Source organism: Pteropus medius, unplaced genomic scaffold, assembly GCF_902729225.1.
Source record: "Pteropus medius unplaced genomic scaffold, Ma_sr-lr_union100, whole genome shotgun sequence".
NCBI classification, from domain to species: domain Eukaryota; kingdom Metazoa; phylum Chordata; class Mammalia; order Chiroptera; family Pteropodidae; genus Pteropus; species Pteropus medius.
In genome coordinates this window covers 2,766,853-2,792,305 of record NW_024356249.1, presented here as the reverse complement: position 1 = coordinate 2,792,305, position 25,453 = coordinate 2,766,853, and the positions used below count along the sequence as shown (strand labels likewise).

General features: G+C 34.2%; 1 protein-coding gene and 1 pseudogene across 4 annotated transcripts in view; both read left to right on the top strand.

Moving 5' to 3' along the window:
* The window catches only part of LUC7L2 (LUC7 like 2, pre-mRNA splicing factor), a 67,592-nt gene that overhangs the window by 30,892 nt on the left and 11,247 nt on the right, over positions 1 to 25,453 (top strand). For all 4 annotated transcript variants that reach the window (XM_039860886.1, XM_039860885.1, XM_039860884.1 and 1 more), the window contains 6 exons: positions 7,721 to 7,819; positions 9,931 to 10,041; positions 13,571 to 13,714; positions 18,229 to 18,405; positions 19,595 to 19,686; positions 21,729 to 21,758. In XM_039860886.1, coding sequence (XP_039716820.1) covers positions 7,721 to 7,819; positions 9,931 to 10,041; positions 13,571 to 13,714; positions 18,229 to 18,405; positions 19,595 to 19,686; positions 21,729 to 21,758 — 653 coding nt within the window. The remainder of the gene's footprint in view (positions 1 to 7,720; positions 7,820 to 9,930; positions 10,042 to 13,570; positions 13,715 to 18,228; positions 18,406 to 19,594; positions 19,687 to 21,728; positions 21,759 to 25,453) is intronic.
* On the top strand, positions 586 to 704 carry LOC120601351 (uncharacterized; annotated as a pseudogene).

The following is a 25,453-nucleotide window of genomic DNA, read 5'->3' as shown; positions in this document are numbered from 1 at the left end:
TTTTTATTTTAAGACAGTAGTGGTATAACTGAAACTCATGTGCAGGTTTTGTTGTTTCAAGGTTTTTCTCATGTTATACTAGGGTTTCTCTTGTTCTTGGGCTGGGTCTTGAAGCAAGCATTGAACTAGGATGGAAGAGATATTTTACAAATGTGAGGAAGAAAGTGAAGATCAGTGTAGAGATGATTCGTGCTTCAGCAAATAGCATTGGTGCTGTATGTAGAAAGGGTTCAGATGCTAGGCCAGGGGGTTGAGTTTTCAGCGCTATGTCATGCTGTCACAGTTTTATTTCACTCTTTCTCCAGCTGTTATGTATTCCTTTCAGTATTTTACGAATAATGCTATGTATTTTTATGTTTCTTGCTGTCTTTCTACTTATCTAAACTATCATTTGTCACATTTTGATGCCTTTCCCCTTTCTGTGTTACTTGACTCTTAAAAAATAGTGTAAGAAGATGTAATACAACAAAAGGAAGGATTTTATTAAACAAAAGAGTACAAATAAATGGGAGAATTAAAACCAGATTAGATGAAAAGAGAACAATTGGCTCTAATGAAGGTGGTCTTTTAAAATAAAAAAGGTCGGTCAACGGGCCTTGCTACCCTGAACAAGCCTGATCTCATCTGATCTCGGAAGCTAAGCAGGGTTGGGCCTGGTTAGTATTTGGATGGGAGACCACCTAGGAAGACTGGTGCTATAGGCATAAAAAATAAAACAATAAAGAATTGTAAGCTGACAACGTCCTTGCAATCTGTGAGGTCAACCAAGGGTTGCTTAAGCTTTAAAAAAAAAAAAAAAAAGTCAAAATTGCCAGGGAATTGGGTTTGTTTTAAAATCTTAAGTACGATAATAGTTATTTACATTTTTAAGACACATTTTATAGAAATTTATACTGTTATTTCCAAGCATTCTTCCTTACCTCCCCCATTAAATTTTCCTGTGGTGGTGTACTATGATCTTGCAGATAATACTATTCTTTAGAAATACTTTTCAATATCTCAATTGTTGATAATTTGACCCAAAGAGGTCAGACTTGGGGCTCCTATATAATTTGTTAATGAGGATCTTCTAGAATAATACTTGAGCTGTAACTCCAAGGAGGAATATGTTATATCACATTCAGCATGTCCACAACAAAACATTTTGCTTCACAGATCAGCTCTCCCATTTGATTTTGTCAGTTCTCTTGGTGGCATCATTGTTTGCTCATGATCGAACTACTTGAAACCTTGGCAAGACTCCTGACCTTTTTCTCCACACTTCATTTCCATTTAGTTAAAACCTGTTGATTGAAAGTCATTGTGTTATTCAAAGAGTATGGAGCTGTTTTAAAGACTGGATTCAAATTTTTACTGTGGTCCCACTAGCTTATGATCTTGTGACTTTTCTGAGCCTTGTTTTTCAAATTTGTGAGAAGGTGGTGATGGAGTTGATTTCAGAGATCCTTCCCATCTTTAAAAAGCTTTTAGTTTTCTTAGCACTCTGTTTTGTTTTACCTCCATCACCTCCTTTCTCTTTCCTCTTCTGATTTGACCCTTATGGCTTTATTTCGGGTTTGTTATAATAGCCTCACCTGCCCTTGGTCTCTCTCTTCTTGTCAGTCCAAGTGTAGTGTTAATGCTTCTAAAACATAGATTTTGTGTCCTTTTTGTCCAGGTAGGCAAGGATCCTTCTTTGTCTCCAGAGTAAATTCTGTACATGTTGACTCCTGTCTACATGTGATCCATAACAGCAGTTCTGAAGTACTTGAGAAAATAGACATTGATAGAGGTTAAGTGAATTTCTCAGAGTTAAATGGATAATAAGAGGTAGAGGTTCTTGTCTTTTTCTGTCTGACTTACTTCACTTAGTATAATACTCTGAAGATCCATCCATGATATCCCAAATGGCAGTATTCATTTTTTTTTTTTTTTTTTATGGCTGAGTAATATTTCATTGTACATATGTACCACATCTTCTTTGTTAAGTTTTCCATTGAAGGACACTTAGGTTGTTTCCATGTCTTGGCTATTGTGAATAATGCAGTAAACGTAGGGGTACATAAATGTTTACGAGTAAGTGTCTTCAAAATTTTCAGGTAGATTCTCAGAAGGAGGGATTGCTGGGTAATATGGTAGCTGTACTTTTAATTTTTTGTGGACTCTCCATACTGTTTTCCATAGTGGCTGCACTGATTCACCTTCCTACCAACATTGTACGAAGGTTCCCTTTTCTCCCCATCTTCAACACTTGCTGCTTGTTGTCTTATTGATAATAGCCAGCCATTCTAACAGGTGTGAGATGGTGTCTCATTCTGGTTTTGGTTTGTATTTCCCTTAGTTATGTTGAGCATCTTTTCATATATCTGTTGGCTCTCTCTATGTCCTCTTTGGAAAATTGTCTATTTAGGTCCTCTGCCTATTTTTTATTTAGATTGTTTTTGTTGTTGTTGTTGAGTTGTATGAATTCTTTGTATATTTGGATCTTAGCCCCCTATCAGAGGTATCATTTGCAAGTATCTTTTCCCATTCAGTTTTTTGCCTTTTGTTTTGTTGATGGTTTCTTTTGTTGTGCGGAAACCTTTTAGTTTGATATAGTTCTATTGATTTTTTTATTTTATTTTTTAAATAAGTCAGGTGGAAAAAGAACCGTATGATTTCATTCATGTGGGATGTAAAGCAAAAACTAACAAATGAGCAAATAAAAAAACTCATGGATACAGAACAACAGACAGAATAGTGGTTACTAGAGGGGAAGGGAAGTTGGCGGGAGGATGAAGAGGGCAAAGGGGGTTAAATACAAGGTGGCTGGATGGAAGGGTACTAGACTTCAGGTGGTGAGCACACATAGAGTGTACAGGTGTATTGTAAACACCTGAAATTTATATGTTATTAACCGGTGTTACCCTAATAAATTTAATTTTTAAAAAGATCAAAGGTAAAAGGAGGTCTTTTGAGATGTTCAGGGCTGTCTTGTTTATTAGGCAACATGAGTATTTCCCATTAATATCCTCTTTCCCGGACCTAAACCCTGTCAGCAATTTAATGTACATCTGGCACTCTCCTTTGTACACATTTGCAATTGCACGTGTGCATGTTTTAACTAACGGTATTCTGTTGTTTGAATTTTTATCCCTTGCCTTAGAGAAGTTGAATATAGTTGGTCTATGTTTTTTTTTAAATGCCTGCATAATACTTCATAATATGGCTGTCCCCTAAATTATTTATCCAATGACTGTATGTCAGTAGTATTTGTTTCTGGTTTTGGTGTACACTGTGGCAATGAAATCCTTGTGTACATTTTTGTGTACATTTGCAACTGTTAATTAAGATTAGTGTTTTTTTTATTGAGAATATAAATTGATAGATATTCTCATACTGCTGTATAATTCCCCTTAGGATCTAGCTTATAGAACTGAGCAAATTTACTGACATGTAACAAAGCAAGAATATTAGAAAATAGTTGGAGCTGTTACTGTGCCTAGTTTCTATCACTGGTATATTCATTGACGTTACTGCCATTAATTTACACTTTTCAGTATACTCAAATACATAAGTCAGCCTTTTGATTTGCTCTACTGAAGTTTTTTTTTTCGATGTATAATTTCCACATGCCTCTGTTCCTGTTACTTAAATATTTTTCTCCAGAATTAAAATGGCTTTGTTTTTTTCTGATTGTAAGAATACTATATGCTCATTGAATTTAATTCAACCAGTATCAAAAAGTTCAAACAGAACACCCAACCCCACAGTGATGTCTGTATCTGAATTTACAAAAATGGCATTTTATGTCTTTGCCACCTTCACTTAGTTTTAAGAACATCATTTCTAATGGTCATATAATGTGTCGTAAGTCAGTTTATCAAACCCGTGTTGCTAAGCTCTTAAAATGTTTCTAACTTTTTAGGTCAAAAGCACCATTGTTAAATTTTATTGTCCATTTATCTGTGTGTACTTATGTCATTGTTTCCTCAAGTTCTTAGACATAGACTTCCTTAGTCATATCGTCAATTTTATTTAGTAGTTATGGGTTGTACATAACCTATCTTTTATGTACAATGGAAAAATAAGAGAAATAAAGCATTTTCCTCATGAAGCTTAGAGTCCTTTAAAGAAGATACATTTACTTTTGGAATTTCAAAAGAATAATTAAAAAGCACTTAATAGAATCAAGTTTGTTAAACAGTAAGACACAGTATAAAATGCTGTGAGGTTGTAAGAGAAGTTATTAAGGTCAGGACTACATGGAAGAAGTGGATTTAAGATGGAGAAGACAAAATGCAGAACTGAACTTATCCAATTAAAGATAAGCATTTTTTCCATTTACAGAATTTGAATTTGTAGTAAAATACCAAGAATAAACACAGAAATAATTTAATTATGAAGTAAATTACTTGTTAAATTTAAAAATTCAAAACTATTCTGTGGTTTTCATTACAGATAAAGCTATTATAAGTTAAAATAGATAACCACACATTCTATTCAGTTTGAAGCTAACTTATTTCAGAAGAGAAGCAGCAGCAATAGCAAATACCAGTGTGCTTTGTGTGTTTAGAGCACTGCTGCACCATCAGCAATGAAGTCAGGATTGATTCAGCTTTTGAGAATTGGTCCGTAGTTGGTTGTGGTGTGGTTCTATCATGGCTCCTTCTCTGGTGACTTTTTAATTAGATGACTAGGGTCATGGAGAACAGTAACGTAGGCATACTTTCTCTTTACTCACTGTTACAGTGGCTGGTAATTACTAGGTTTATTTTGGCTTGCTTGTTTTTTATTTTAAATATGCCTCATGTGCATGGCACAGAGCCAGAGTAGATTCTTAGTCATGATGGTATGGACAAAGGAAAATAGATGACCACTATCTAGAATTCTGAAAATCTGCCTTGCTACCCCTATTGTCCTGCTAGGTGTCTGAAGAAATAAGCACTGGGGCTTTTCCAGGCCAGAAAAACGGGGCGGGGGCAGTTTTAATATTGTTAGGCCCTTCCTTCTAGGGCTTTGGCCCCAATATCTCCTATGATGAGCCAGACTAGACTATAAAGCTGCAGGCACTCATGGCTCAGGATAGTGACAAGCCCAAGTAGTCTACCTCCTGGAGGAGACAAGCACATAGGCAAAAAGAAAGGAATAGCTTCAAGGAGAGGCTAAGAAGACCCTTCAGTGCTCAAACCAGTATTTTCTTGAGGTGCATCTTAACCACCTGAGCTTGTTGAGCCCAGGTCCCCTGTGCCAGATGTTTTTATCTGCCCTCTTTCCCCAGTTTGGTTCATTCAGCAGATATTTATTACCCATTCCTGTATACCAGGCACAGATACGTAGTGGATAAAACAGAAGAAAACTCTTTCCCTTATGGAGCTCACATTCTAGTGACTGAATCTTTCCTCCTCCACGAACTCCCCCCTCGCACTAGGCAGACATTGGCTTCAACTCTACTCCTCACCAAGACTCCACCCCTGCAACAGTGGTAACGCTTGTGTCCTTTTTGGTGTTCATTTTGTCCTTGACCCACATAGTTGCTTTTCTTTCTTTAGTTGGTTGTGTGATATAAATTTATAAGAATAGAGCAGGAGGAAAGCCTAGAATTCCTGCCAAAGCATAATCTAGGTGGGCAACAGAGATGTTTAGGTTAAACACACAGTGAGGGAAGATTTATATGCTACTTTTAATTTTTTGTTGAGAGATTGAAAAAACACTTAGAGGATAAAGGAGATAAATGGAGGAAAGGCAGTAGACAGCTGCTGTGAATATCTGTTGTGTGCAGAGCTTTTTTAGATGTTACGGGGGGATGATTGTTATCTAAAAATATTAAAAGGTAGTACTGAAATAATTGGAATTTACATGATAAAGTGGAAGGCGTATCAGACTATAGGAATCAGTCTAAGCACATTTTCTAGTAGTACCCCTAATAAGTCAGTCAGTCTGGGCTTCAGTTTCTTTGTCTGTAGAATGGGCATAAAACTAGATCAGGGCATGGTTCTCAGCACTATGCATTAAAACTCCCAGGAGGCTTTTGCAGTTCAGTCTTTCGAAGGTGGGGCTTGGTCCTCCTTTCAAAAGCTTTTGTCAGTGTTATTTAAAAGCTCACCAGGTCCAGGTTGAGAACCAAAGGCATTTCCAACTGTGACATCTTAACATTTTATGAAATAAGTATAGCCTCCCATGAACAACTGTAGTTGTGGAAATACATACAAATGCAAAAGGAGTTTTTGGAGTGATTAATGTTAAGATGTTATTAATTAAGAAACCAAATTGGCTAGTGTAACAAAGACAAAACATTCTTTTGCCATTAACTTTTTTCATTTATGTTTTATTTTTCCTGCATGTTTTTTTAAACAGTAGTAAATTTTTTTTCTACAGTGTTTTTCCTTTTTTTCTTCAAGCGACGCTCATATACAGCCTTTTCTTAATAAATGTTACTTAATAAGCAGCTTGGAATTTCCACACATCTGTATAAAGTTTCAGTTTTTGTTTATTGTCACTGAAAAACTCCTTGGTTTGTTAACCCACAGACTAATGAATGAGAGCAGTAGCTCCTGGGAAACTGCATGCTTAGCAACACGATGGTACTGTCATCAGTGTAGTTAGGACTTTTATAATAGTGACGAATATTTCTTACTGTTTCCCAAAGGATAACTTTGAATACATTTGTTTCTTTACGTAATTAAGAACTGAAGTAATATAGTTTGAGACCTTTTTTTTTAGTCATAAAATCTCAGAGTTGGAAGAGTAGAAGCTACCTGATGGTTAAATTCTTTCCTCAATACTAGAGAAATGATTGTCTAAACTGTATTTGACTCGCTCTTACATTATTTGGTAATTCAACGATTCTTGAGGAAGCTTATTCCATCTTTGGAAAGCTCTGGCCATTGGAAAATATTTTCTTACATTGAAAGAGTTAAAATCTGACTCTCGGGTCCCTTGGGGCCATAATAAAATCTATTTCTATTTCAGACTGAAAAATTCTGCAGTTGATAGATGACTGGGGTCACATCTTGATTCTTCTCTAGCTCATTGCTTCTGTTCTCTGGCTTTTTTGTTTAGCTACACTTTGAGACATTTTGTCTAGTTTATTTATATCCCATTTGAAATGTGTTAGCACAAAGAATGTGTCTTTGGAGGAAAAGGGGTTTGCTTTTAAAACCAACCTTCAGGAATAAGATTTCTCAACTTTGCTCATAATATTTTCTTTAAGTTCCTGTTATCTCATAAATTTATCTCAGTCATGCCACACTAACCCTTACTCTTGACTAGTAAGTTTTTCAATTTGTCTAATTTTCTTCTCATACCTTGTTCGTAAACTCGTCTTCTTAGATATGACTTCATATTTCTTTTAAATTTTATCTGGTCTGTCAGTCTTTTTGAATCTTAATCTAGTGATTTTACCATTTTTAGTGTGGGATAGTATACAGAATTGATAATCATGTCTTTTGTTATACACATATCCAGGTTGTTAAGAGCTTTTTTCCAACTTTTTTGAGATTATGACAGGCTTTTCCTTGTCTGTTTATTCTTAAGTACAAAAGTGATCACTGTTCCCATCTGTTGGTAGAAAGAATTGATGCAGTTTTTTTCTGGTACCAGGTTTTGTACTTGTCTATGAAATTTTGTAATTTGAAAGCCCATAAATGAAGTATCTGTATGACTTAATGTGTATTCTGAAGAGTACTGTGGTTGTTAATGAATTTTTTTTAAATGTAGTTTCTGTTTTAATAATGTGTGTCTCTCTTTTCCCCCCTCTTAGAGAATGGATCTTGGCGAATGTCTGAAAGTCCATGACCTGGCTTTAAGAGCAGATTATGAAATTGCATCTAAAGAACAAGATTTTTTCTTTGAACTTGATGTATGTGATTTTGCTTTAATTGGTCTTTTGTTGTAAAACATTTTGAATATGGATTAATTTCTCTTAATAAGGAAAGGCTCTTAGCAAATTATCTTCTTTGTGGTTATGTGAAGGATAGTACTAAATTAAGATCCTGTACTTTCCTAACATTTTTTTTTTAAATATAAGGTGAAACTGGGTATTTAAGAAAATATGAAAAAAAAAATACATAAAAGTCATGCAGTTCATATATTCTTTTGCAAATTGAACATTTCTTTCCAATAAAGTAGATATGATTAAGGAAATATCAATTTAAGCAAATATAAACAATTGACTTATAGTGTATAAAAGGCCCTTTAATAATTACTGAGTTTTTATATTTATATTTATTTTTATATCTGTAAATACGTAGAAGATATTAAGGACAATTTTTTTAATGTAAAAGTAGCAAGAAATATTAGGAAATAGATGCCACTTAGATAATATAAGTGTAGTTTTAATTTACATCTCTTATGAGTGAGTTTGAACATACTGCATGTATTTAAGATCTGTTTATATGTCCTTTTCAATGAACTATCAGTGTGCAGTTATTTTTTTGGCCATTGGTTAATTTTGGATTTTAGCATTTTTCTGTTTGATTGTACTCTTTACACATTTTGAAAATTAATCCCTTACCTAGGGATTTTTTTTTTCTACTTGTATTTTTTTCCGACTTTTGGTGGTTATGGGCCTTGCAGAATATTTTTATTGTCTGATTTATCAATCTTTTAAAATCTCTATTGGATTAATTTGAAAGGCCATGCCCATTCTGAGGTGATGAGCTCTCTCTGATGGTTTCTTGTGATATTTTTATGGCTTCATTTTATACACTTAAGTCTTTGATCTAACTTAAATTTATTCTGGCCTGAGGAATTGAGTTATAGATCCTGGTTGCTTTTTCCAGATAGCTGGTTAGTTGACCCAATACTATTTATCGATCAGGCCATCTTTTTTCTCTCTTAATTCTTTGAGATGCCACTTTTGTCTTCACATAGGAGATTTTAATAGATTTCTGTTGTGATTTTAAAGATAAATTTTAAATTAAAAGAGTTAAAAGCTATTTCTTTGTCATCACAGAAAAAATCTTTAAATGATCTTTACTGCTTTTCACTTTTAAAAATCTTTTGGGTTAATGAACCATTTTTAGAATTCTACATGTGCTGAGTAAATTTATATTTTTAATTAAAACGTTTAAATTAGCCATGTATCTGTACAGTAAGATGAAAGTCCAAATTGCTTAATTTGAGAATAAATCTTAAAAGTTTACTTTCAAGTGAACTATTATTTAATTATAGACATATTAATATATGCCTGACAAATGTCTTTTATATAAATATTGGACTGGATTTTTGCAGTGCAGACACTGCTAAAATTCTCAGTGGTTTAAGACTTTGAAAAAAGGGCAAGTTTTCCTGGTTGTAACATTTCATTGCGGAGAATTTGAAAAACAAATTATTAAAAAATATCCATTTCTTCTAAAGTAATTATTGTAAATATTTTATGTTTGCTTGTTTTTTATTTTATAAAATTGAGATCTTACTGCATGTAAGATTGTAACTTTTTATTTGTAAGTGAATCGTGAACATTTTTTGTGTCCTAAAGTATTCTATTAAAACTTTTTTTTAAAGCTGAAGAACAAAATTTTTACATGTTATCTGGATATGTAGGGTGTTTACAGCTATCACTATTAAAAATAACACTTTGAAGGACACTTTTGAATATTAATCTTTTTCTGTATCTCTGATTAATTTCTTATAATAAATTTCTGGAAGTAAAATTATTAAGTCGGGAGACATTTTTAAGATATTTGATACCAATTACTGCATTGTCGTTTTATAAAGGTTGCACTAGTTTGGGCTTCCTTCGGTGGAGGATGAGAATGGCAGTTTCCTTACCTTTCCTGGGAATTAGTTATGTTTCCTGTTTGCCAATTTGATAGATGAATAGTATTTTTGATTAGTAATTGAGCCTGCTTTTGTTATTTTTTTACTTCCATAGTAGTATTTTAAAAAACAAAGTGTAATTTTTGAGTAGAGACGTTTCTTAATAAAGTTGATTTTTCTGGCAATAATTGTCTTAATTAAACTTTGCAGGCTATGGATCATCTGCAGTCATTCATTGCAGATTGTGATCGAAGAACAGAAGTGGCTAAGAAAAGATTAGCAGAAACTCAAGAGGAAATTAGTGCTGAAGTGGCAGCAAAGGTAAGAATTTTAATCATTTCAGTAGTACAAAATACAGTTTCAGTGTATTACTTTTAATTTTTTATTTTGAAAAATTATATTCACAGGCAATTGTAAAGACACGTAGAGGGAATTCATGTACTCTTCCTCTAGCCTTCCCTTACGTTAATATCTTATACAACTATAAAATACAGTATCAAAGCTAAGAAATTAATGTTGGTCCAGTGCTTACATTTTATTCAGTTATGCATACACTCATGTGTATGTGTAGCTCTATGCAGTTTTATCACATATGGGACTTGGGTAACTACCACCATAATTAACTATAGTATCGCCACAAGACTCCTTCATGTTACCCCTTTATAGTCACACCCACCCACCCTTTTTCCTACTAATCTATTCTCCATCTTTATGTGTTATGGCACCTAATAGTACATAAATGGAATCATGCAGTGTATATCCTTTTGAGGTTGGCTTTTTTACTCATCACAACTTCTTGAGATTCATAGAAGTTATTGTGTATATTAGTAGTTCATACCTTTTTCTGGATAGCATATCACAGTAAGGATGTACAATAGTTTAATCATTCACACACTTAAGGGCACATTTGGATTGTTTCCATTTTATTGGCTAATACCAATAAAGCTGCAGTAAGCACTTGTTTACAGATTTTTGTGTGGACATAAGTTTTCATTTCTCTGGGATAAATGCCCAACAATGCAATTGCTAGGTTATCCAGTAAGGCCATTTTTAGTTTTGAGAGCAAGCGCCAAACTTTTTTCTAGAGTGGTTCTACTATTTTACTTTACCAGTAATGTGTTAGTGATCCACTTTCTCCACATCTGTGCCAGCATTTGATGGTGTCACTGTTTCATTTTGTCCATTCTGAAAAGTGTTTAGTGATATCTCATTGTGATTTCAATTCGAATGTCCTCAGTGACTAAGGCCTTTGAACATTTTTTTCACATGCTCATTTGCCATCTATATATCCTCTTCAGTGAAATGTCTGTGTAGGTTTTAATGCCCATTTTCCAAATAGATTGCTCATTTTTTAATGTTGAGTTTTGAGTGTTCTTCAGGTGTACTTTACTACTTTTTAAAAATGTTTTGCAAACTTATATGCAAAAAGTAGAGAAAAAGTGAATCCTGGTGGATTCAGAGCTGTGAGCTTTGTACTGTTTCATTTTAAAAGCGAATTATAGACTTCATATCATTTCACCTCTAGAACATAACCACAAAATCCTATCCATAAAGTTAACAATTTTTTAATATTACCTAATATCTACTGTGTGTTTATTTTCCTATATAGAGTTGGTTCTAATCAAAATCCAGAAAACGTCCATATATTAACACCTACAGCACCTGGTATTCTTAGGTAGTCTCCCATCAAAGTACTATCAGAACCGACACTGCTTAGCTTCTGCAATCAGACGAGATTGGGCGCATTCAGGGTGGCATGGCCATAGACACATTTTGTTGATTTGATGATTTATTTACTACTTTTACTACTTTATAACATTCTAATACCATTCAGTGTAGTCTGGTACATTCAATGAAAATGCTGAATGGAGACAAAGGGTTACCCAGAGAGAGTTCAAATCACAACATTAAATATAGTATTCAGGTATATATGTACAGAAGGGAAACATTCCCTTATTTGAGGAAAGGGCTACTTTCAACCAACTTTTTCTGAAAAGTTCTCTGAAGATGGGGACTATAAAGTACAAGGAATCTTCATATTTCATGGTTTAAAGAGATCCATGAGTGCTGGCTAGACCAGACCCCAAGCTGCATTCATTTTTCATCACTACAGAAGTGCTGTTTAACAAACTAAATCAAAACTCAGTGACTTTAAAACAGTATTTATTTAGCCTATGAATCTATAATGAATGATTTAGGCTGAACTTGATTAGGCAGTTGTTCCTGTCTCAGTTGGGCTCAACTTACATGTCTTCCATTTAGCTGGAGGCTGTTGAACTATATTCTCATAATGAGAGTAGAGGTGCAAAAGCATCAAGCCCAGTCAATATAAGTGCTTTTCAATCCCTGTATCATGTTTGCTACTCTCTAGTTCACTAAAGCCAGTTGATATATCCAAGTTCATATTCAGAGTATGATGGTACATGGTTACATAGCAAAGGGCATGGATACAGTGGAATTATTCCATGACAGATACATAAAGAAAAATACACTTTGTTAAAGAGGTGGAGGATAATAATAATAGAGCTGGGAATTTCTTTGAGGGGCAAATATCTTGGATTGAAGGAAATTTGAGAAGTAAAGATTATTGGCACATTGGTTTGTTAGGACTGGATGTTCATATCGAATTAGAACCTTCTTTCTAAAATTATAATATATAATATAATATAATGGTGAATATTTGTGACCAAAATAAAGACACTATGTTTATGTATCACATGCTATTAAAAGAATAGGAATGAATTAGATTTCCAGGATGATGTGGGTGCTGCTGCTGAGGAGGAGGAGGCATATCAAATCCCAGTCATGGACTAAGGGAGAAGGGGTGCCATGTTTGTGTACTAAAAATCAATAATGTGCCACGCAATATATGTACAAGGCACATATTCTTATTTCTCAGAGCTTTGTGAGATAGGTTTCAATCCCTACTTCTTAGCCAAGGAAGTAGATTCATGTTAAGTAACATGACCAAAATTGCACACCCAGTAACTGGTTGGGCCATAAGTCAGATTTGTTGGACTCTAAAGCCATTGCTTGAAAGAGTGTCCACCAGTTCATCCCTTTAACTCATATTTGAGCATATACTATTAGTTAGGCATTGGAAATACAAAGATGGGAAATTTAGATAGCTATCTTTAAAGTGGTATGACATATGTAAATGTAATTGTCATAGAGATACAAAGGTCGCACAAAAGAGATGACTCTGCTTATATAAGTGGGAGTTATATGTGATGATTGATTGTTCAAGAACGCCTCACAGAATAGACTCTCGAGTTGGATCTTGCTGAATAAATAGACATTCACTAGGCAAGAAAGGGAGGTAAGGGATGACATCCCAGGAAGAGGGAACAATATGTACAAAGTCACAGAAGCAGAAAACAACAGGAAACAATATAACTAGATTTTGTTGTGAAATGGAGGCAAGCAAGAGATGGTTCGGAAAGATGCAGTGGGCCCAGTCATGGAAGAAAAGGTATTTTATGCTTGGAATACAAGCCGAGATTGGAGAGTAATAGTGAATATTGAGATCAGTTGTATCCTGAAGTGAAGACAAGCAGACTCAAAACATCCTGATGTCTCAAAATTCATTTATGATGTGCTCAGAAAACATGATTTATACTCATACTGCCTTGGATAACTTTTCTGAGCATTTCTGAAAAATTATTTTTTTAAAGCCTGATATTCCTACGTGATTTCCCATTCAAGTACTAACCAGGCCCGACCCTGCTTAGCTTCTGAGATCAGACGAGATCGGGCGTGTTCAGGGTGGCATGGCCGTAGACCTGAAATATTTTGAACTTTGATACTTATCTGCTTTTTATTCATGATCTTTATTTCTGCTTTTTTCTAGGCTGAACGTGTTCATGAGTTAAATGAGGAAATTGGTAAATTGTTGGCCAAGGTGGAACAGCTAGGGGCCGAAGGGAATGTGGAAGAATCCCAAAAAGTAATGGATGAAGTAGAGAAAGCACGGGCAAAGAAAAGAGAAGCAGAGGTAACAAAATTCTTAATGGTGGTATATAGAGCCTTAGTATCTGTACTTAAAGAAATACATTTGACTGGAAATTACTACATGTAAAGAGTATTTAAACCAGTGTGAAAATATTTAATTAATCTGTGTCATACTAATGGGTTCTGTATCAAAATTAGTAGTTTTGAAATTTAGTGCCATTGATATGTTGAAATTTATATAACTGGTAAATTAACTAAACTAGCTAGTCATACACAACAGTCACACACACGATAGTTGCGCACACACTCTGCATATACCTGGTTGCTGTGATACTGTATCCCCCACCCCTATTTTACCCCCATGCAACTTTAGTGGTCTCCCCTCTCTTTCCACCTCAGTACAGTCTGCTAGCATTTTGGGAGCCTTCTCTCATTCTCCCTCCACAGCACAAGTTAAAATCTAATATCCTGCAAGTAGAGTTCTATTTTGTTTAGCCTCCTATATTTTACAAAATTGAATGCCTTCAGATGTGAGCTTACTCTTCGCCTTGGCAGTCGTCTCCATTAGTCTCCATTGCTTCTAACTGTGTCATACATCTGGGTTTAATTAGCCCTTATGGCCTCTTAAAGGCAGAAGCTTCGATTTCTGATTTTAGACCATTTAATACTAAAGTTTTCTTCTAAGCACGACTATAGGTGCATCTCACAGATTTTCATATGTTGTGTTTTCATTTGCATTCAGATTAAAATACTTGCCTAATATAAAGGTTATCCCCCTCTTCTTGGTACACCCTTAGAAATGTAAATAAATGTCTTTTACAAAGGCTAATTTTACTTGGTTTTCAGAGCTCTCTTTTCTGTTTCTTAAAATTAACCAGCTTAAAATAATCCTTATGCCATATAGACATTTTCTAGGGTGACAAATTCTGTTCCTATATTAGCTCCTGGGCTACAAACCTATACTGAATACTGTTGGAAATTGTAAGGTGGTATTTGTGTAATGCATTAGGATGGCTATAACATCACTAGGCAATAGGAATTTTTTAGCTCCATTATAAGCTTATTGTATATACGGTCTATCACTGACCGAAACGACATGCAATGCATGACTCTTGCAGTTTTCGTGACATTTTATATATATGTACTTGAAGAGTTACAGTTGACATTTGAATAGTACAGGAATTAAGGGTACCAACGACCCCCTTCGCAATCAAAAATCTGCATATAACTTTTGACTCCCCCAAAACTTAACTAGTAATACACTGTTGACTAGAATCCTTACTGATAACATAAACAGTTGATTAACACGTATTTTATATAGTATATGTGTTAGATACTGTATTCTTACAATAAAGAAATCTAGAGAAATGAAAATACATTTATGGTACTATACTGTATCGATTCGATACCGTAAGTTTACGTCATCTGTTTACAAGATGACTCGTCTGTCAGTACCTACATCAATATTGTCTTAATATGATACAAAACACTAGATGTTTTACGTATTACTAACACTAGACATCAAAAATGAAAAGATAATGTGAAAAAGAAGTTGATATTTATTTACAGGTATAATGATTCACACATTCATAACAAGCAGCAACATGATTGCTTTATGGTAGTCTAGTGTAATCAGTACAGTTGCTTCTTGGTAGTCTAGCCTATACACTAATGAATCATAAAATTTTTGTGGTATACAGTATTCTAGTCATATTCATCAAACAGTATTGGAACCCTGTTACATTTTTTAAACAGCTACTTACCTGTGATCATATGCTGATACATAGTTTCTCCAATTATGAGAGAGGGAGACATGATGTAGGTAATGTAGTTCCGTGAAAACAGTTATAAAAGAAAACACGTTATTACTTTTATATTACATATCATTTACTTTATGCCTGTGTAAGGATGGGCTATTCATTTCCGTACAAGTCTTGTACATGATGTTCTATACGATGACTACTTAGGCAGTAATGGTGATGATCATGACACAAAAATGTCTCATACCAGTTACTAGATTTTCACATGAAGGCACACCTGCACAAGATAAGTTTGTTAACTCTATGGCATGAAGATTACTATTCATTGAAAATGGAAGTAGATCTCCATAAAGGTCTTCATCCTTTTCATCTTCACATTGAATAGATTGAAGAGGAAGAGGAAGGATTGGTCTTGCTATCTCAGAGGTGGCAGAAGGAAGTGGAAAGGAAGGCAGAAAAAGCAGGCAAACTTGGTGTAACTTTGTGGAAATACATCACAATTTCTGTCTGTTTTTTTTTTTGCTTTTTCTTTCCTTTAAAAGTTTCTGTACAGTACCAATCCTTCTTCCACTTTTTGCTTTGGTTTCAGTGCCCGTGTCAAAGAAGGGTCCATGTCGTAAAAGAAATCTTGAATAACCAGAACCCTTCTGCCAGATAGTTTAATGTCAGTTTTCTGGAACTGCTTCTTCTACTCCTTCACCTGGCACTGGTTCAAAAGCCAGACGACTTATCTCCATCAAATCATCTTCTATTAATTTCCCTGGTGTGATGTCTCTTAGCTCTTGAATTTCTCCAAGATCCGTATCTTGAAACTCTTTATCCCTCCCTCCCATCTTTTTTTTGCCATATCCACAATCTCTTCAATGATTTCTTCTTTCAGCTGTGTGGTAAATCCTGTGAAGTCATGCACAACACCTGGACAGTTTGGTCCAGCAAGAATTTCTCATTTCGGCTTGATGGCTTTCACAGCTTTTTCTGTAACGATGCATCTTTAGAGATGTCATCCTTCCAGACTTTTCATGATGTTCTCTCTGTCAGGGTTCTCTAGCATTGACAGTCTTTTCCATAGAGTATGGTGGGTGATGAGCCTTAAAGGTCCTTGTGACCCCCTCATCTAGAGGCTGAATTAAAAGACATGTTTGACATGTTTGGGTGGCAAGTCAACCACCTTGACCTCTTCAGTGTTGAACTCATGGGTTCTGGGTGGCCAAGGGCACTGTCCAATATCAGAAGAAATTTAAAAGACAGTCCCTTACGAGCAAGGTATTTCCTGACTTCAAGGACAAAGCATCGATGGAACCAATCCAGAAAAAGGGTTCTCGTCCAGACCTTCTCCTTGTACAACCAAAAGACTGGCAGGTGGTGTTGATATTTTTCCTTTGAGCCTAAGGGATAGCAGCTTTATAGGTAAGGCAGTCTTGATCATAAACCTGACTACATTTGCACAAATCTCGAAAAATTTTTCCAATATATTTAAAATCCACGTGTAAGTAGACTGTTCAAGGGTCAGCTATACACAGCAGCTTAACATCTTTAGCCTGTTCTGTATTATCATCAGTCACTTTCCACTAAGAACCGTACATTTAAAAATTTACTTGCTCATTATAGATTGCATTCAGCTGTACCTAATAGGAAACAATTTATAATGGTTTAAGCAGAGAATAATTTTGTTTTTATTTAATATTCACAGTCAGGGAAGTTGGGTTGGTATAGCGCTCCATGATGACATCTAGCATACAACTTACTTCTAGCTTTATATTCAGCCATCCTTAACTGTGTAGTAGATTTATCTTTATGCTCGTCAGTTTGTAGTACCAACATGGCCACTAAGCCTAAAACCTTTTCTCTATGTGTGAGTAGAAAGAGGAAGAGTAACAAGTAACAAAAATTGAGTTGGCTTGCCTTTGTGTGTCATGCATTTGTGTTTTTCTTTTTTAAAAATTTTTTATTTTGAAATATTTTTAGAAAAGCATAAAGAATCCCCTGTATCTTTCATCCAGACTTCCGAAATGTTAACATTTTGCATTTATCGTTCTCCTCCTGTGTGTATTTATGTGTATTTGAACTATTTGACAGTTACAGATAAGATGCTTATTTATTCCTAAATACTTCAGTGTGTATTTCCTAAAAACAAAGATATTTTATTACATAAACACAGAACAGTTATCTGAGTCAAGAGGGGTACGGTGGATATACAAACCCACTAATATTATTTCATCAATTTACATAAATAGCATGGATGAGTATAAGACATCTAAATCTCAGCAAGTCACCTTTCATCTCTTGTCTTACAGAAGTACTACTTTTAGTGGGAAGTTTATTTTGTATGCCCCGTCCACATTTCCAAGTGGGGGAAATGATCTGTGCGAAAGAAGGCAACGGAAGCTGTAACAGTATGCAGAATGTGCATTCCTTCTGCAAGCACGGATGACTTCTCCTTCTTTGATCCTTCTTTGATGTATAGTTTTGGGTGCTGCATCTCATTTTTAACAAAAATTATGGAAAACAGAACACTGTAGAACATTAAGAAAACCTTTTCAGAAAGTCGTACTGTGTATCATGGTAGAATTGTTACGATAGTTCTTGGCAAAAGCTGTTTGAGGCTCTCACCTTTTATCTCCAGTGGAAAGGTGCCGAAGACAGAGGATGAGGACAAAGAGTAATCTAGAACTTATGACAAAATAGCCATGCTTTTGTGTATTCGTTAGAAAACATTTTTGGTATAAACATAGTTTATTTTGTTTGATTGACTTTCGATGAGTTTTATATGAACCTTGTTTATCTCATTTTTGTTTAGGAAGTGTATCGGAATTCTATGCCTGCTTCCAGTTTCCAACAGCAGAAACTTCGAGTCTGCGAAGTCTGCTCTGCCTATTTAGGTCTTCATGATAATGACAGGCGACTTGCTGATCATTTTGGGGGTAAACTGCACCTGGGATTTATTGAAATAAGAGAGAAGCTTGAAGAATTAAAGGTACATTGGTAAAATAATATCCTTCGCTTTATCCAGTTTAGCCACTCATTATTTTGATCTGTATTAGTTGTCTTTTTGTGTATCAGTCTTCTTGACTGATTCTCTTAACAATTCATACTGAATAGTATAGGATTTTAAACAGAGATACCAGCTAGTTTAATGGATGATGTCTGAGAAACAGACCTTTAAATACTATCCCCCTTATTCTGGGAGGTAGTATTTTGTGTCGGATGTGATATTCAATTAGGACTCTTACAAACTGGGTTCTAAACTAATTCTTTGATACAGAGTCTCCTAAATTTTTCATGGTTTTTTTTTTTTTTAATTAATAATATGTTTAAAGGAAGATTGAGAAAATGAGTTCAATATTTATTTAAAATATTTTGCAGTTCTTCACTAAATAGCAAACTTGTAGGACCTCTAGTTTTATTTTACTCTCCTGCACCCATTTCGGAAAGGATTTAGAATTAAATTCATCACTTAAATATACAGGTTCTTGTGACAAAGGCAACACAACATAGTTCTTATTCTTCTGCTGAGTTCTTTTGAGAAGATGAGCAAAAAATATTTCTGAGGAGGTTAAAACAAGCAGAGTCAGTGGATATTATAGTAAACAGTGAGTTCTCAGTATTCTAAGCTGGGATGATCTAGATAAGTTTTTGAAAATGACAAAATGTTTGACTATAGTAAATAGTTATTGGACTCTTAAGTTAAAACTCAAAAATTTGCAGATATAGACCTAGCAACAGAACTGTTTAGCGTTTTACTGGTGTTTTTAAAAGTAGCATTAGGATGATAATTGAAAGTGACAGAAGACATCTCTAAATTGGAAATCATAGAGCCCGAAACTTGTAGTGATTTATAAGAGTTGATTTCATTTAATAATAATAATAATACTAGAAAACATTCAGAGGAGAAAAATCTTACAGAAGTGATTTTAATAAGTCATGGAGAACCCTGAAATTTTACAAATGTTCCCAAAAAGGGGGAAAGATTTTGAAAATCAGACTGTAAGCCTAATGATCATACCTGTCAAAACTTCAAGTTGAATTGTTATTGAACAGATTTTTGATGTTACTTGTACCGTGTTGGAAACCAGATATGGTAAAGTTTAGAAAAATGCTCATTAAGAGTAGACCTAGTAAATAATGCTCCTTATTTATTATTTAAACTGTCATTGTTTTTTAAGAGAGTGGTAGCTGAGAAGCAGGAGAAAAGAAACCAAGAACGCCTGAAGCGAAGAGAAGAAAGGGAGAGAGAAGAAAGGGAGAAGTTGAGGAGGTACGGATCAATGAATTGAATAGTCTTAAGTTCTGAAAAGAGATGTTGATTGACACAAGACTTTAGATGTTAAAAAGTCTGGACATGGGAAATTTTTTAGTCTTTCAAGTGTTACTATACAAAACAATGTTTATGCAGGTATGGCCCTTTAATCAAGGTGATTTCCTTCAAAATGGATGGAAGAGGTAATAAAGAGTGATTCTCACATCTTTGTTTTGTAAGATATATAACAAAGCTCTTTTCTAGCCCTCTGATTTTCTTAATAGGCTACATTTGTACCAGGTTGGCAAAGAACTATTTTTATATTATAGTTTATACTTGTTGATAAAAGTTTTGGGGGTTTTTTTGTTTTATTATTTTACATTGTACTTTCTTCTATATTCAATTCCAGGAGCTACAAACTATTAAAATTTTTATTAATTTGATAATATAAAAGTACATAATTTTTATATTAGTATTCATTAGCTGATAGAATTATATAAATCTTCATATTTAGAATATTTAAATGTTCTCAGTCACTTTTACTTATTGGCAACAAGTTGCTTGGCGTCATGGTGACCATGTTCTTTGTATCTCATGTTCATAATTTTTCTAACAACTCTAGGATGGACAGGTATGCCACAGAAAATTTATCGATAGTTCTGATTTATAGAGTTCCCTTAATTGGACGACACATCTCTGAAATGTAAATACCTTCTCTTCAGCACATGTTGTGCCTAAGTTAATTAAAGCCCTTTATAATATGTGATGTCATGCCGACTTCCTCCAAGCTTTGAGCATTATATACTAAGTCTGTTTCAAGACATTAAACTGACTTTGTTTATGTTTTATAACTTATAGCAGGTAATCTTTTTGTATTGAAATGACAAAATGAAACAAAGCTGTATGTAGACATCTTCCTTTTTTAGAGGAAGTGCTGTTATTCCTCTATTGATATGTGTTCCTCATTACCATAGATAGTACCTCAGAGCTTTACCTCCATTTCTTTTTTGTGTACACTGAGATTCTCTGGTAATATTGCCCAGTATTATAATATTTAAGACAATATAAATGGAATTGTTAATCTCAGTTTAAGTTAAAATTCAACTGAGGTGAGTCAAATGAGAAAAAAAATTTTTGCAGGACTACGTTTTCAAACTAATCTATGAAACTTGAGGAAATTACAAGTTGAGTTCAAAATTACACAAGATATGGGATTCCAGCTATGGTAGTGAAAAGGGTAATGATAAAAACGACTGTCACCAAGTGCATATTATGTGCCACTGTGTTAAGAATTTAGTTCGTCTAATCCTTACATCCTCTTGTGAAATCTATATTACTGTTCCTCTTTTGCAAATGAAAAACTAAGCCGAGGGAAGATATACGATCTGCCCAGGTCAGACAGATGGTGAGTGTTGGAACCAGAGTTAAAACTTATATCAGGCTGAGTCCAAAGCCATGCTATACATACATACATACATACATCTCTCACACACACACACACACACACCCATTCACCCACCTGTGGCCTCCTAATAACCATAATAAAAGCTATTACTGTTTATTGAGTGTTAATTGTGTATTAGGGAATGTGAAGAATATTTTATATGAGTGTCATGTTAAGAAACAGATACAAGATTGAATTAAGTGTTTTAGGGATTATAGTATGAGGTTGTAGATCCAACATGCATGCATCTCAGATTGTAGAAATTTTACTGTTTTCAGGGAAAGAAGAAATGACAGATATAAATAACGAAGAACTTTTTCCAAGTTGGAAAGTGGTTTCTAGAGAATTGATGAGTTATGCTGTACTGAGTTTTAGTCTCCTAGGAGAATATTTTTTTAAGAGCCATGTATCCTAGTTAAGGAAGCTCATTTGCCAGGGTGGGGAAGTCTGTAGAGTTTGTGGTGCATTTTGGAAAAATTTGTGTGCATAAATACATGCTTTATATTTATAATTTAATATAAATATTAGAAATCAAAAGAATGTAATTTTAAAAGCACATTGGACTTATTCTCACTTATTTATAGTTACTTTTCTAAAAATAGATTTTTTTTTTTAGGTCTCGATCACATAGCAAGAATCCCAAAAGGTATGTATTACACAAGATAAGTAGTGAAGCTGTGTTTTTCAAAGGTCGTTTTTATAGATTAAATATCTTTTCAAAATGAATGAGAATTAATAGATTAGTACTCCTAATTCTTTGGTAGTTCAAGAATTTGAACAGTGTCATTTGAGAAGAAATTGGTCAAAAGATACTCATGAACTACTGTTTAGTTTTGTCAAAGTGAAGTTATATATAGTGCCCTGGAGTGAGAAGAAAAGCTAAAAGTATTTCAGATTATTTCTTTAAAATCTTTAGAAGCTCAGAGTAAATATACAACAGGATTTATTTTTTAAAAATCAGTTTTTAAAAATCAGTGGTACATAATATGTGGGGGTTTTTGAAACCTTTCTTTTTACAGTTTTTACTAGTTACTGGTAATTTTTTTCTGTCTGACAAAGGTGGGAAAACATGGTGTACATCATTCTTAATTCTTTACTTGCCATTCTGCTTCTTACCCTTCAGCCTTTCTCATGAATTCATTCCCACCAAAAATGCCCTTTCTCATTCTTTTTCAAACCTACCCTTTCCTTTTGTTTAGATCACATCTTTTTGAAATCTTCTGAGTACTTTTAACTCTAAAGAGTAACTATTTCCCAAGAACTTTTCCCTATAAACTGAAGTATTTGTCATTATGAAAAAGAAACTTGACATTTCTATTAGATGTTTCTTTGTGCTTTTTAGAATCTATCAGTGCTTCTGCTTAAAACATTAAAAAACTAACACATTAATAAACGGGACCAATTGTGTTAATTTATACTGTTGTGAATTTCTCAAATCCAGAATGAGAAGTAGAAATATTAAATAATTTTACTGTTCTTGTTTACTGGTTGATTAATACAAGCTGGTCCTCTTGGCTTGAGGTGGGGGGATTACCTTGTACATAGAACATCTTTAGATATTCAGACCAGAAATTCAGTTTCTACCACTCTAGTCCAAGCCACTTCTTACCTTGGAGTTATGATAGCCTCTTAACTGGTCTCTTAATTTCTATACTTGTCCATTCCCTTTCTCCACCTCAGTGATTTTCATATGTCAACCAGAATGAGATTTTTAAAAATTGAATTAAGTCATGTCAGCCCTCTGTTCAGACCCTACAAAGGTATTCCATTGTAGTCATAGAAGTTGAAATCCTTACCATAACTTTATAAAAAATTATTTTATTTTATTTTTCAATTTCAGTTGACATACAATATTATATTAGTTTCAGGTGTACAACATAGTGATTAGACATTTATATACCTTACGAAGTGATCACCCCGGTAAGTCTAGTACCCATCTGACACCGTACAGTTATTACAATATTATTGACTATGTTTCCTATGCTGTGCTTTACATCCCTGTGACTGTTCTTATAACTGGCAATTTGTACTTTAATCCCTTCACCTTTTTCACCATTCCCCAACCCCTCTCCCATCTAGTGACCGTCAATTTGTTTACTGTATCTGTGAGTCTGTTTTGTTTGTTCGTTTATTTTTTTAGATTCCACATACAAGTGAAATCATATGGTATTTGTCTTTCTCTGACTAACTTCACTTAGCATAATACCCTCTAGGTCCATCCATGTTGTCACAAATGGTAAGATTTTATTCTTTTCTATGGCCGAGTAATATTTCATTATATGTATACCACATCTTCTTTATTAGTCTGTTGATGGACACTTAGGTTGCTTCCATATCTTAGCTATTGTAAATAATGCAGTGAATATAAGGATGCATATACCTTTTCAAAATAGTGTTTTGCATTTCTTCAGATAAATATCCAGAAGTAGGATTGCTGGGTCATAGAATAATTCTATTTTTAATTTTTTGAGGAACCTGCACCAGTTTACAGTCCCACCAACAGTGCCTGAGGGTTCCCTTTTCTCCTCATCCTCACCAACACTTGTTTGTTGATTTATTGACGATAGCCATTTTCATAGGTGTGAGATGATAAGCTCACTGTGGTTTTAATTTGCATTTTCCTCATAATTAGTGATGTCAGTCATCTTTTCATGTCTGTTGGCCATCTTTATGTCCTCTTTGGAGAAATGTCTATTCAGGTCCTCTGCCCAGTTTTTATATGGATTGTTTTGATGTTAAGTTGTATGGATTTCTTATAGTTTTTGGATATTAACCCTTTATCAGATGTATCATTGGCAAAAATTTTCTCACATTCAGTAGGTTGTCTTCGTTTGTTGATTTCTTTTGCTGTGCAAAATCTCTTTAGTCTTTTATCTGTTTTGAGTTTATTTTTGTATATGGTGTAAAGACGTGGTCCAATTTTATTTTTTTTTGCATGTATTTGTCCAGTTTTCCCATCACTATTTATTAAAGAGACTGTCTTTACTCCATTATATATATTTTTTTCCTTCATAAGTATGGAGGAAACTTCATACTTAACTTCATAAGTCTGAGTTTATTTCTGGGTTCTCTCTTCTGTTCCATTGATCTGTGTGTCTTGTTTTTATACCTTTACCGTATTTTAAATACTATGGCCTTGCAGTATAGTTTAGTATCAGGTAGAGTGATACCCCCAACTTTGTTCTTATTTCTCAGTATTGCTTTGGCTATTTAGGGTCTTTTGTGGTTCCATATAAATTCTAGGAATATTTGTACTAGTTCTGTGAAAAATGCCATTGGGATTTTGATAGGGACTTATTTGAATCTGTAGACTGTTATGGTAGTGTGGACATTTTAATGATGCGAGTTCTTCCTATCCATGAGCACAGTATATGCTTTCTTTTATTCGTATCTTCAGTTTTCCGAGTACAGGCCTTTTACCTCTTTGGTTAAATTTATTCTTAGATATTTTCTTCTTTTTGATGCAATTGTAAATGAGATTGTTTTCTTAATTTCTCTTTCTGATAATTTGTTATTGGTGTATAAAAATGCGACTGATTTCTGAATATTTTGTATCCTGCTACTTTACTGAATTCATTTATTCTAAAAGGTTTTTGGTGGGATCTTTAGGGTTTTCTACATGTAGTATCATGTCATTTGTCAACAATGACAGTTTTACTTCCTTCCAATTCAGATGCCTTTTATACTTGTCTGATTGCTGTGGCTGGGACTTCCGATACTGTGTTGAATAAAAGTGGTGGAAGTGAACATCCTTGTCTTGTCCCTGATTTTTTTAAAGAAAAAGGTTTTAGGTTTTTCGCTATTGAGTATGATGTTTTTCTATGAGTTTCTCATATATAGTCTTTATTATGTTGAGGTATTATGTTCCCACTAACCACATTTTGCTGAGAGTTTTTATCATAAATGGATGTTGGGTTTTGTCAGATGCTTTTTCTGCATCTATTAATAAATAAGGTCATATGATTTTTACCCTTCATTTTGTTTATGAAGTATATCACATTAATTGATTTGTGGATATTGAACCAGCCTTGCATCCCAGGAATAAATCCCAATTATGGTTTACCATCTTTTTAATGTGTTGCTGAGTTTGCTAATATTTTGTTGAGGATATCTGTACCTGTGTCCATTGGGGATATTGGTGTATAATTTCCTATTTTTGCAGTGTCTTTGTCTGGATTCATATCAGGGTAATACTGGCCTCATAAAATAAGTTTGAGAGACTTCTTCCCTCTTTAGCTGTTTGGAATTGTTTGAGATAGGTATTCTTCTCTGAATGTTTGCTAAAATTCATCTGTGAAACCATCTAGTCCAGGGCTTTTGTTTGTTGGGAGTATTTTGATT